Source organism: Acinonyx jubatus, chromosome X (genome assembly GCF_027475565.1).
Source record: "Acinonyx jubatus isolate Ajub_Pintada_27869175 chromosome X, VMU_Ajub_asm_v1.0, whole genome shotgun sequence".
NCBI classification, from domain to species: domain Eukaryota; kingdom Metazoa; phylum Chordata; class Mammalia; order Carnivora; family Felidae; genus Acinonyx; species Acinonyx jubatus.
Window position 1 is genome coordinate 68,585,096 of NC_069389.1, and position 12,951 is coordinate 68,598,046.

Here is a 12,951-nt window from a genome sequence, read left to right on the forward strand (position 1 = left end):
TTTCTATTCCATGCACCTCAAACACTACTGATTCAAACACATCTCAGGATCTACCGTCTTTTCCATATTTGGTATGAGAAGACCTGAGCAAGTCACACTTATTTAAGCTTTAATTTCCGCATTAGTAAAATGATAGCAGTAACCATGTTAACTGTCAAAATACCTTAAATAACAAAATAAATCCTTTTCTGATTTCCCCAAACCAATGTGTTATCTCCAACTCCTGGAATTTCAATAAGACTTCATCTGTAATTCTCTCATGGTATCTCTCATACACTCTACCATGTAGTTTATATAGCTATTTGTGGACATATCTTATTTCCCTTGCTGAGAGGAACTGTAAGCTCTTTTGGTATGGGAACCATGTCTTGTTTCCTTTTTTACCCCAATTTAAAGGCTATACAGTGCCTTCCCCACAATGAGAAAATTAATAAAACTGATTAATATCAATTGGATTCTATCTACTGATGGAAAAAACATATATTCTTCATTTCTAGATCAACTTATATACCAGAATGCATAAATCTTTTAAGTAAAATGAAAATAAATGGAAAATCAAGAAGATAAGGAACCACCAAAAATAAAAAGGCTGAACAGAGGGAGAAGAAAATCATAATGAGAGAAGTAGAGTGACATCAGTTTAATTATAGGGAGAAGTGAAGATTAGAGAAGCTGGGAGGTGAAAGAGGATAAAGTTGCCATTTGAGGAGGCTCAGCTTGTTATAAATATTGTAATTAAGCCAGAATCTTCTCCTGGGGGAAATTAAAAGAGCAAGCAAAAAAAATATATACTTAGATAAATAAAATGGGGAATATATCTAAGTAGGATTTTCTTTTTTTGTTTTGTTTTGTTTTTATTTTTTATTATCAAATTTATTGTCAAATTGGTTTCCATAAAACACTCAGTGCTCATCCCAACAGGTGCCCTCCTCAATACTCATCACCCACCCTCCCCTCCCTCCCACCCCCCATCTACCCTCAGTTTGTTCTCAGGTTTTAAGAGTCTCTTATCCTTTGGCTCTCTCCCTCTCTAACCTTTATCTTTTTTCTTTCCTTCCCCTCCCCACTAGACTTCTGTTAAGTTTCTCAGGATCCACATAAGAGTGAAAACATATGGTATCTGTCTTTCTCTGTATGACTTATTGCACTTGGCATAACACTCTCCAGTTCCATCCACGTTGATACAAAAGGCCCATTTCATTCTTTCTCATTGCCACATAGAATTCCATTATGTATATAAACCAGAAAGGGCCATATTTCGTTCTTTCTCATTGCCATGTAGTACTCCATTGTGTATATATATATAAACCACAATTTCTTTATCCATTCATCAGTTGATGGACATTTAGGCTCTTTCCACAATTTGGCTATTGTTGAGAGTGCTGCTATAAACATTGGGGTACAAGTGCCCCTAAGCATCAGTACTCCTGTATCCCTTGGGTAAATTCCTAGCAGTGCTATTGCTGGGTCATAGGGTAGGTCTATTTTTAATTGTTTGAAGAACCTCCACACTGTTTTCCAGAGTGGCTGCACCAGTTTGAATTCCCATCAACAGTGCAAGAGGGTTCCCGTTTCTCCACATCCTCGCCAGCATATATAGTTTCCTGATGTGTTCATTTTAGCCACTCTGACTGCTGTGAGGTGGCATCTCAGTGTGGTTTTGATTTGCATTTCCCTGATGAGGAGCAACGTTGAGCATCTTTTCATGTGCCTGTTGGCCATCTGGATGTCTTCTTTAGAGACATGTCTGTTAATGTTTTCTGCCCATCTCTTCACTGGATTATTTGTTTTTCAGGTGTGGAGTTTGGTGAGCTCTTTATAGATTTTGGATACTAGCCTTTTGTCCGATATGTCATTTGCAAATATCTTTCCCCATTCCATTGGTTGCCTTTCAGTTTTGCTGATTGTTTCCTTTTCTGTGCAGAAGTTTTTATCTTCATGAAGTCCCAATAGTTCATTTTTGCTTTGAATTCCCTTGCCTTTGGAGATGTGTCAAGTAAGAAATTGCTGTCGCTGAGGTCAGAGAGGTTTTTCCTCTAGGGTTTTGGTGGTTCCCTGTCTCACATTCAGGTCTTTATCCAATTTGAGTTTGTTTTTGTGAATGGTGTGAGAAAGTGGTCTAGTTTCAATCTTCTGCATGTTGCTGTCCACTTCTCCCAGTACCATTTGTTAAAGAGACTGTCTTTTTTCCATTGGATGTTCTTTCCTGCTTTGTCAAAGATTAGTTGGCCATACTTTTGTGGGTCCAATTCTGGAGTCTCTATTCTATTCCATTGGTCTGTGTGTCCGTTTTTGTGCCAATACCGTGCTGTCTTGATGATTACAACTTTGTAGTAGAGGCTAAAGTCTGGGATTGTGATGCCTCATGCTTTGTTCTTCTTCTCAAATATTACTTTGGCTATTCGGGATCTTTTGTGGTTCCATACAAATTTTAGGATTGCTTGTTCTAGATTCAAGAAGAATGCTGGTGCAATTTTGATTGGGATTGCATTGAATGTGTAGATCGCATTGGGTGGTATTGACATTTTAACAATATTAATTCTTGCAATCCATGAGCACGGAATGTTTTTCCATTTCTTTATATCTTCTTCAATTTCCTTCATAAGCTTTCTATAGTTTTCAGCATACAGACATTTTACATCTTTGGTTAGGTTTATTTCTAGGTATTTTATGCTTCTTGGTGCAATTGTGAAAGGGATCTGTTTCTTTATCTGTATTTCTGTTGCTTTATTATTAGTGTATAAGAATGCAACTGATTTCTGTACATTCATTTTGTATCCTGCGACTTTGCTAAATGCATGTATCAGTTCTAGCAGACTTTTGGTGGAGTCTATCAGATTTTCCATGTATAATATCATGTCATCTGCAAAAAGTGAAAGCTTAATTTCATCTTTGCCAATTTTGATGCCTTTGATTTCCTTTTGTTGTCTGATTGCTGATGCTAGAACCTCCAACACTATGTTAAACAACAGCGGTGAGAGTGGACATCCCTGTCCTGTTCATGATCTCAGGGGGAAAGCTCTCAGTTTTTCCCCATTGAGGATGATATTAGCTGTGGGCTTTTCATAAATGGCTTTGATGATGTTTAAGTATATTCCTTCTTTCCTGACTTTCTCCAGTCTTTTTATTAAAGGATGCTGAATTTTGCCAAATGCTTTTTCTGCATCGATTGACAGGATCATATGGTTCTTATCTTTTCTTTGATTAATGTGATGTATCACATTGATTGATTTGCGAATGTTGAACCAGTCCTGCATCCCAGGAATGAATCCCACTTGATCATGGTGAATAATTCTTTTTATATGCTGTTGAATTCGATTTGCTAGTATCTTATTGAGAATTTTTGCATCCATATTTATCAGGGATATTGGCCTGTAGTTCTCTTTTTTTTACTGGGTCTCTGTCTGGTTTAGGAATCAAAGTAATGCTGGCTTCATACAATGAGTCTGGAAATTTGCTTTCTTTTCTATTTTTTGGAATAGCTTGAGAAGGATAGGTATTATTTCTCTTTGAATGTCTGGTAGAATTCCCCTGGGAAGTGTCCTGGACACTTATTTCTTGGGAGATTTTTGATAACTGATTCAATTTCTTAGCTGGTTATGGGTCTGTTCAAGCTTTCTATTTCTTCCTGTTTGAGTTTTGGAAGTGTGTGGGTGTTTAGGAATTTGTCCATTTCTACCAGGTTGTTCAGTTTGTTGGCATATAATTTTTCATAGTATTCCCTGATAATTGCTTGTATTTCTGAGGGATTGGTTATAATAATTCCATTTTCATTCATAATTTTATCTATTTGGGTCACCTCCCTTTTCTTTTTGAGAAGCCTGGCTAACGGTTTATCAATTTTGTTTATTTTTTCAAAAAACCAACTCTTGGTTTCATTGATATGCTCTACAATTTTTTAGGTTCTATATTGTTTATTTCTGCTCTGATCGTTATTATTTCTCTTCTTCTGCTGGGTTTGGGGTGTCTTTGCTGTTCTTCTTCTAGTTCCTTTAGGTGTGCTGTTAGATTTTGTATTTGGGATTTTTCTTGTTTCTTGAGATAGGCCTGGATTGCAATGTATTTTCTTCTCAGGACTGCCTTCGATGCATCCCAAAGCGTTTGGATTGTTGTCTTTTCATTTTCATTTGTTTCCATGCATGTTTTAATTTCTTCTCTAATTGCCTGGTTGACCCATTCATTCTTTAGTAGGGTGTTCATTAACCTCCATGCTTTTGGAGGTTTTCCAGACTTTTTCCTGTGGTTGATTTCAAGCTTCATAGCACTGTGGTCTGAAAGTGTGCATGGTATGATCTCAATTTTTTATACTTATGAAGGGCTGTTTTGTGACCCAGTATGTGATCTATCTTGGAGAACGTTCCATGTGCACTCCAGAAGAAAGTATATTCTATTGCTTTGGGATGCAGAGTTCTAAATATATCTGTCAAGTCCATCTGATCCAATGTATCATTCAGGGCCCTTCTTTCTTTATTGATCCTGTGTCTAGATAATCTATCCATTGTTGTAAGTGGGGTCTTAAAGTCCCCTGTAATTACCACATTCTTATCAATAAGGTTGCGTATGTTTGTGATTGTTTTATATATTTGGGGGCTCCCGTATTCGGAGCATAGACATTTATACTTGTTCGCTCTTCCTGATGGCTAGGCCCTGTAATTATTATATAATGCCCTTCTTCATCTCTTGTTGCAGCCTTTAATTTAAATTGCAGTTTGTCTGATATAGTATGGCTACTCCAGCTTTCTTTTGACTTCTAGTAGCACAATAGATAGTTCTCCCTCTCCTTACTTTCAATCTGAAGGTGTCCCCAGGTCTAAAATGAGTCTCTTGTAGACAGCAAATAGATGGGTCTTTTTTTTTTATCCATTCTGATACCCTATGTCTTTTGTTTGGAGCATTTAGTCCATTTACATTCAGTGTTATTATAGAAAGATATGGGTTTAGAGTCATTGTGATGTCTGTAAGTTTCATGTTGTTAGTGATGTCTCTGGTACTTTGTCTCACAGGATCCCCTGTAGGATCTCTTCTAGGGCTGGTTTAGTGGTGATGAATTCTATCAGTTTTTGTTTGTTTGGGAAGACCTTTATCTCTCCTTCTTTTCTAAATGACAGACTTGCTGGAGAAAGGATTCTCGGCCGCATATTTTTTTGCTCATCACATTGAAGATTTCCTGCCATTCCTTTCTGGCCGGCCAAGTTTCAGTAGATAGAGCCGTTACTAGTCTTATCGGTCTCCCTATATATGTTAGAGTACGTTTATCTCTAGCTGCTTTCAGAATTTTCTCTTTATCCTTGTATTTTGCCAGTTTCACTATAATATATCGTGCAGAAGATCGAGTCAAGTTACGTCTGAAGGGAGTTCTCTGTGCCTCTTGGATTTCAATGCCTTTTTCCTTCCCCAGTCCAGGGAAGTTCTCAGCTATGATTTCTTTAAGTACACCTTCAACACCTTTCACTCTCTCTTCCCCTCTGGAATCCCAATTATGTATATATTATTGTGTTTAATTGTGTCTCTTAGTTCTCTAATTCTCCCTCATATGCCTGGATTTTTTTATATCTCTTTTCCTCAGCTTCCTCTTTTTCCATAATTTTAGTCTAATTCACCTATTCTCTCCTCTTCTTCTTCAATCCTAGCTGTGGTTGCCTCCCTTTTATTTTGCAGCTCATTTATAGCATTTTTTAGCTCCTCCTGACTGTTTCTTAGTCCCTTGATCTCTGTAGTAATAGATTCTCTGCTGTCCTCTATACTTTTTTCAAGCCCAGGATTAATTTCATGACTATTATTTTAAATTCATTTTCTGTTACATTGCTTAAATCGTTTTTTGATCAGTTCATTAGCTGTTGTTGCTTCCTGGAGTTTCTTTTGAAGAGAATTCTTCTGTTTCATCATTTTGCATAGTTCCTGGAGTGGAGTGGTATGGAACTGCAGGGCACTTCCCCTGTGCTGTTTTGAATAACTTTCGTTGGTGGGTGGGGCCACAGTCAGACTGGTGTGTACCTTATCTTACCCTCTCCCAGGGCAGGACTCACTGTTGAGTGGTTTGGCCCTGTCTGGGCTACTTGCACACTGCCAGGCTTGTGGTGCTGCTTCGATTGGATCTGGTGTATTAGCTGGGGTGGATCAGCAAGGTGCACAGGGGTGGGAGGGGCAGGCTCAGCTCACTTTGCTTTCAGTGGTCCACTTCAGCAGGGTCCTTGTGGCACCAGGAAGGAGGCAGACCCGTCGGAGGGATGGATCCACAGAAGCACAGTGTTGGGTGTTTGTGCGGTACAAGTAAGTTCAGTGACAGGAACTGGTTCCCTTTGGGATTTTGGCTGGGGGATGGGTGAGGGAGATGACGCTGGTGAGCATCTTTGTTCCCCACCAAACTGAGCTCTGTCCTCCAGGGCTCAGCAACTCTTCCTCCCGTTGTCCTCTAGCCCTTCTGCTCTTGGAGCAGAGCTGTTGACTTATAACATTCCAGATGTTAAGTCCTGCTTGCTGTCAGAACTTACGGAGTCTGGCCCTTCTGCTTTTGCAAGCCAGACTCAGGGGCTCCACCTTGCCGGGCAGGCTTCCCCTCCCCGCCTTGGCTCCCTCCCGCCAGTCCGTGTAGTGTACACCACCTCTCTGCCCTTCCTGCCCTCTTCCGTGGGCCTCTTGTCTACACTTGGCTCTGGAGAGTCTGTTCTGCTAGTCTTCTGGTCATTTTCTGGGTATTTAGGCAGATGTGGGTGGAATCTAAGTGGTCAGCAGCACAAGGTGAGCCCAGCGTCCACCTATGCTGCCATCTTCCTCTGTGGAATCCTGCATGCAGTCACGAGGACCATCCTAATGATCTTAACACCACATGGCTGCTCAAGGCTGTGTCTCTAAATAGGATTTTTAAGCTGTTCTGCAAAACCAGTTAGACTATTTTTGTGCACGAAGCATGGGGGTTAAAATTTGTTTTATTCCTCAATAGTAGAAAGAGTTAAAAGTTTTAAAATAATCATTACCCTTTGTTGGATGTTTTCCCTGAGAAACTATTTGCTTCTTTGTAGTTGAACAGAGCCATAATAATAAGCCTTTACAGGAGCAGGCCAAGTGTTACAAATATGTTATGTATTTGTATACATACTTCTAATTTCTCTGCCTTTGTATCACACTGTCACTGGGGATGAAGAGGGGAGGTGGTATGTAGATGAGTCTCTGGAGCTTAATTCACCTACATCCTCAATTGTCCTTAATTTGCAAATGTAACTCTTCCAGATCTGCATTGTTCAATTTCTGTTCTCCCTCTGTTGCTTTGTAACTGAATGGTTTAGGGCTAGTTAACAGCTTAAATTTCAAGGAGGTTGAGGGTTTGTTTTGTCCACTACTCTATCCCTAGTTCTTGGGGGCAATTCTTAGGACATAGTAAGTAATCGATGAATATTAATTGAATGAATAAGTGAACTTGTCTGTGCTTCTGTTTTCTCGCCTTCTTTGAATTAAATGGGATAAAATATGTAAATTTCCTAGCAAGGAGTGTATACCCAATAAAGATTAACTCTTCCCTTTCTCCATTAACTAAAGAGTAAGAATTGATCAAAAGTCACATAAGAAATCACTGGCAAAGTGGAGTGGAGTCCAAATTATTTTATATTTAAAAATTACTCTCTGAATATATACTATGTAAACACTGAAATTCCCATATTAAGAAAAAAAAGTGCTATCAAAAATAATTCTTTGAAAGCCAGGGATATCAAGTGCAATATGCATCCAAGTATGCATGTCTCCCAGTTTGTGTGTGAAAGAAAAAAAAAAGAGAAAGAAGGAAGAAGGGGAAGGGGTAAAGTGACCATGTTGTAGAAAAATGCACACTCTCATCTTCCAAGCCCTCTTTATGTCTCTCTTCCCCAACATACTTTTTAGATATATTGTTTAAACATTTGATTGTGCATAAGAAGGCACAAGTAACTGCTATACTGTAATCACATTCTCTTTTGGTATTTACATATATATGTGACAACTAAAGCAAATGTTCAAAATAATCATCCCCCCATCACAGAGCTTGCATGCTCATATGTTAACGCATGGACACATGTGCAACTAACTTCTTTTGTAGTTGAACAGACATGAGAAAATTATTTTAAAATAAAGAAGAGGGGAGATAGATAGAAGCAGAAAAATAGTGCACCCCCGCTATCCATACACCTAGACATATTAAGTGTGTTACCCTAATTTAATCCTTTGCTTTCCACAGCTGAAGCAAATAATTGATTTTATTTTGTGAGATAGGGGAGGATTCTTTCTTGTAATAGTGGAGAAGTAAAATAAAGAGAAAAGCAAATAATTGCTGTATTATTATCTGGGGCACACTTTCTATTTGTGAAACTTTGTCCTTATAACCCCATAGAACCTCCTGTTGCAGCTAAAGAAGGGTTGTTTATGGTTTTGTGTGTGTTGAGGAAGGCTTTTTACCATGGGAAAAAAGTTTTCTTAATTTTCTTCTCAAATGAGATAGAAGAAATAAAATAAGATAAAAACAGAGAGGGAGGCAAAGCATAAGAGACTCAACTTTAGAGAAGAAACTGAGGGTTGCTGGAGGGGAGGTGGCTGGGGGGGGCTAAATGGGTGATGGGCATCAAGAGGGCACTTGTTGGGATGAGCACTGGGTGTTATATGTAAGTGGCGAATCACTACATTACATTAATCAAAGCCAAAGTAATCAAAGTATTTGATTACATTAATCAAAGCCAAAGTATTGGCTTCTCCTGAAGCCAATACTACAGTATATGTTAACTAATATGAATTTAAATAAAATAAAATAAAATAAAATAAAATAAAAAATAAAATAAATAAAATAAAAAATTTAAATAAAATCTTGGAAGAAAAAATGAGATAGAAAATAATATCTTAGTGTGTAAAATATAAAGTTATATATCTTAGTAGAAAATATAACAATATAATTTTCAAAAGATCTTATTGCTAGCAACAAAAGTTCATAATATAGGCAACAAAGTCATGGAGACACTTTTGAACTTTTGACTTTTCATTTTCTTCTTCCTATCCCATGTCTCAATGGCATATCTAAATAAAGACTCCAATCCCCGATGTAACAGCTGATAATTTTTATGTGAAGTCTGTGAAAGAAATTTGTCCCTTTTTCCTTTGGTTCAAAGGGCACAAAACCCTTTGTAGCACAAAGGTGGAGCTACAGAAGTAGAAAAACTTTATAACCAAGAATTTCCATGCTGTTTGAAACTGTTTCATCCCTGAATCAGAATATATGGGCACACAGTTGTCTGGAATTAAAAATGACTTTTTGAATAATAATTATTAGTAATTAAATTTATAACTGGAAGAAACACCAACAATCTGATTTTAGCGATCTGGTACTGACTCACCTTTCTTGTTTAAGCTATCAACTTCTAAGGAATTATGGGCTGGAACAAAGGTTTCTGTGATATAGCTTACCTGTTCAGGATTTTGTACTATGTATCTCCTAATTGTAGTCTGTGGATATGCAGTGACTTTCACTGTTGGAGAATGGAGTTCCTGGGAAAAAAGGTAAAAGCTGCATATAATTATAGTTGTTTAGTGAACTTGAAGCCATTAATAATAAAGAACAATTTTCAGAGTGAAATTTTAAAAGTCATTTGCATAATGATGACATATGAGTTTACGGTTTTAGTTAATTTCAGTCTTAGAAACATACATGAAAGCATGTGTTTATGTGCTCAGCACTGTGCTAGGTGTTTCTATTATACTCATTTCATGGTAATTCATCACACATTCCAAACTATATATATATATATGTATATATATATACATATATATATATATTTTAAGTTTATTTATTTATTTTGAGAGAGATAGAGTGGGGGAGGGGCATAGATAGAGGAGTGAGAAAGAATCCCAAGCACCCAAGCAGGTTCCACGCTGTCAGCACACGTGGGGCTTGATCCTACCAGCAATTGGGACTAAAACCAAGATCCATAATTGACTGAGCCACCAAGGGACCCCAAACTATATTCCATGAGAGTTTCAAAATATTCGTTTCATAGTAAATGTTCCCACATGAATAGAAGAAAATATAGCTTAATATTTATTAATTATCCCATATTTTTAAAAATGGAAGAAGACACAAAGAGAAAAATGTGTGTATGTGTGTGCGTGTGTGTGTGTCCTTAAGCATCTAAATCTTCAATGCAGTGGTGGGAGAGGACCATAAATAACATTAAAAGAGAGACAAGAGGCAGGGTGCCTGGATAGCTCAGTCGGTTAAGCATCCAACTTCGCTTAGGCCATGATCTCACAATTTGTGAGTTTGAGTCCTGTGTGGGGCTCTGTGCTGACAGCTCAGAGCCTGGAGCCTGCTTCTGATTCTGTGTCTCACTTTCTGCCCCTCCCCTGCTCATGCTCTCTCTCTGTCTCAAAAATAAACATTAAAAAATTGTAAATAAAAAAAAAAGAGATAAGGGGCTCCTGGGTGGCTCACTTGGTTAAGTGGTTAAGCATCCAACTCTTGATTTCAGCTTCCGTCATCAACTCAGGGTAGTGACATGGAGTCCCACATCAGGCTCCGCACTGGGCCAGGAGCCTGTTTAATGTTGTTTCCCTCCCTCTCCCTCTGCCCCTCCCCAGTTTTCACTCTTTTCTCTGTCTTTAAAAAAATTAATTCAAAAAAAGAGACAAAACACTAGAACAAAGTAATTTGTAGACTTTTAATGGAAAAAGGATCAATATCATTAATATAGAATTTTTATACCTCAATAAGAAAAAAACAATTCATACTACTACAAAAATGAGAAAATGGCACAAACATTTATAAAAGAAAAACAAATGGTTAATAGACAGCAAGAATATTCAAACAAAGAATCAAATAAACATAACAAAAGGATACCATATTTTAACTGGACAAAATTTTTATTTATTTTTTTATTTTCTTAATGTTTATTTATTTTTGAGAGAGAGACAGAGCATGAGCGAGGGAGGGGCAGAGAGAGGGGGAGACAGAATCCAAAGCTGGCTCCAGGCTCTGAGTTGTCAGCACAAAGCCTGTTGTGGGGCTCGAACTCAGTGAGATCATGACCTGAGCTGAAGTCAGACCCTTAACTGACTGAGCCATCCAGGAGCCCCTGGACAAAAATATTTAAATAATAATAGTGATGAAAGTGAAGTAAGAGGAGTGAAATATGTAACTATTAAAATAATGATTTTAGAAATACAAACTTGCATGAAAAAATCATAACATTATATAATGTTAAGTGAGAAATGAAGATATAAAACTGCATATATAGTATGATCTCAATTCCTTATTTAAATGGAAGAAAACATGAATCTAGCATTTCATGGCTAGTATAGTATCTGTGGGTAAGAGAAGGGATCATGAGTGATTTTTATTTCTTCTTCTTTCCATTTTTTATTGTTCCAAAACTCTCTACAATAAACATATTTTTATTATCAGAATTAAAACAGTAAAACAAATTTTAAAGCCCTTCATTATGAAAAATAATAGCTAATGTAATTTGCTGACTGGATTTGAATGTAGTGAATAGCTCTACTATTTAATTGGACTTATTTTTCTAAGGCAATCCTATCTTGGTGATCCTGTAAGGCTCTATTTCTATCACTGTTGTAGCCTTCATGCCCCTGCCCTATGTTTTGCTATATATGTGACCCATGCTAGTCTAGGAGCTCTTTGAGAATAGCAATTGGATCTAATGTATCTTTGTACAATATTTGATAGCTCTCGGTAAATATTTGCTTAATAAATGCATGACTCTGACTTAGCTCTAGGCTAAGCCAAATTGGGAAGTGGTAGACAAACTTTTGATAATCTTGTTTTACATAAGATCACCTTTTCCTTACTGTACTGAACTCTAGAGACCAGTTTTTGTTCTTTGTTCCCTTACTGTGCAAGTTCATACCTTGGTACCTCATCTGGGAAGGTCTGCTTTCTTAGAACACCATCTTTCTCCCTCCTAACCTCCAAAATCCACACCCTTTATACTCCCCTCCTATGCAGTAACAAATTTAGGATGTTTTATGTTTTATTTTCTTAGAATTCACTTTTTACTCTATGGAGACCAGTTCATTAAACACATATTTATGAATATGTTATTTCATTATTATTACAGGTACTTTTTGGAGATATAATGCCTAGTCTCCAGGGTAATCTTAAAAGTGGAATTATTAAGTCGTAAAGGCTAAGGGAACTAGATCCTTGCATGTCTTTCAAGTCATGTACCTTTGAGAAGGGCTAGTTCTGACCCTATAAGCTATTCTCTCTGAATGTAAACTTAACAGTTATATCACTCACAGTCAGGTCCTTGATCAGTCTAAGATCTAAGTATTTTATTTGTGCTAAAAATTGAAGACCCTTAAAATATATATAATCACTAGGAGATCCTTGACTAAAAGTCACACTAAAAGCAATCAGATTGAATAGACAATGAAGCTGAAAAGTCTCAGTTTGCAGCGTTTATTTCAGCGTTTGTTTCACATTGCTTTAATGGGCTGAGCTGATTATCATATGTGAGAATTCCCTTTCTAGTTTTGTGTTCCGGACATTTTGTGAATGTGTAAAGCCTTAGGAGGGATTCAAGATTACTTAAACATATGAGCAAGGCTTATATAAAAAAGAAAAGAACCTAATATATAACCATAACTTCTTTTACCTGTTCTGTATTTTGGGTTCTATGTATACTGCTTGGGGGACAAGTCAAAGAAAGACAAATACCATACGACTTCACTCATATGTGGAATTTAAGAAATAAAACATATGAGAGAGAGACAGAGACAGAGACAGAGAGAAACCAAGAAATAGGCTCTTAATTACAGAGAACAAACTGATGGTTACCATAGGGGAGGTGGGTGGGGGGATAGGTTCAATAGGCAATGGGGATTAAGGAGTGCAATTGTTGTGATGAGCACTGGGTGATGTATGGAATTGTTGAATGACTATATTGTACACCTGAATTTAATATTACACTGTATGTTAACTAA

The 12,951-nt window shown here is 37.3% G+C and overlaps 1 protein-coding gene across 1 annotated transcript in view; it reads right to left on the bottom strand.

Moving 5' to 3' along the window:
• POF1B (POF1B actin binding protein) overlaps nucleotides 1–12,951 on the bottom strand; it is a 115,875-nt gene that overhangs the window by 86,603 nt on the left and 16,321 nt on the right. Inside the window, exon 3 of the mRNA XM_027053732.2 lies at nucleotides 9,418–9,498. Within this exon, the coding sequence (XP_026909533.2) occupies nucleotides 9,418–9,498 (81 nt within the window). The remainder of the gene's footprint in view (nucleotides 1–9,417; nucleotides 9,499–12,951) is intronic.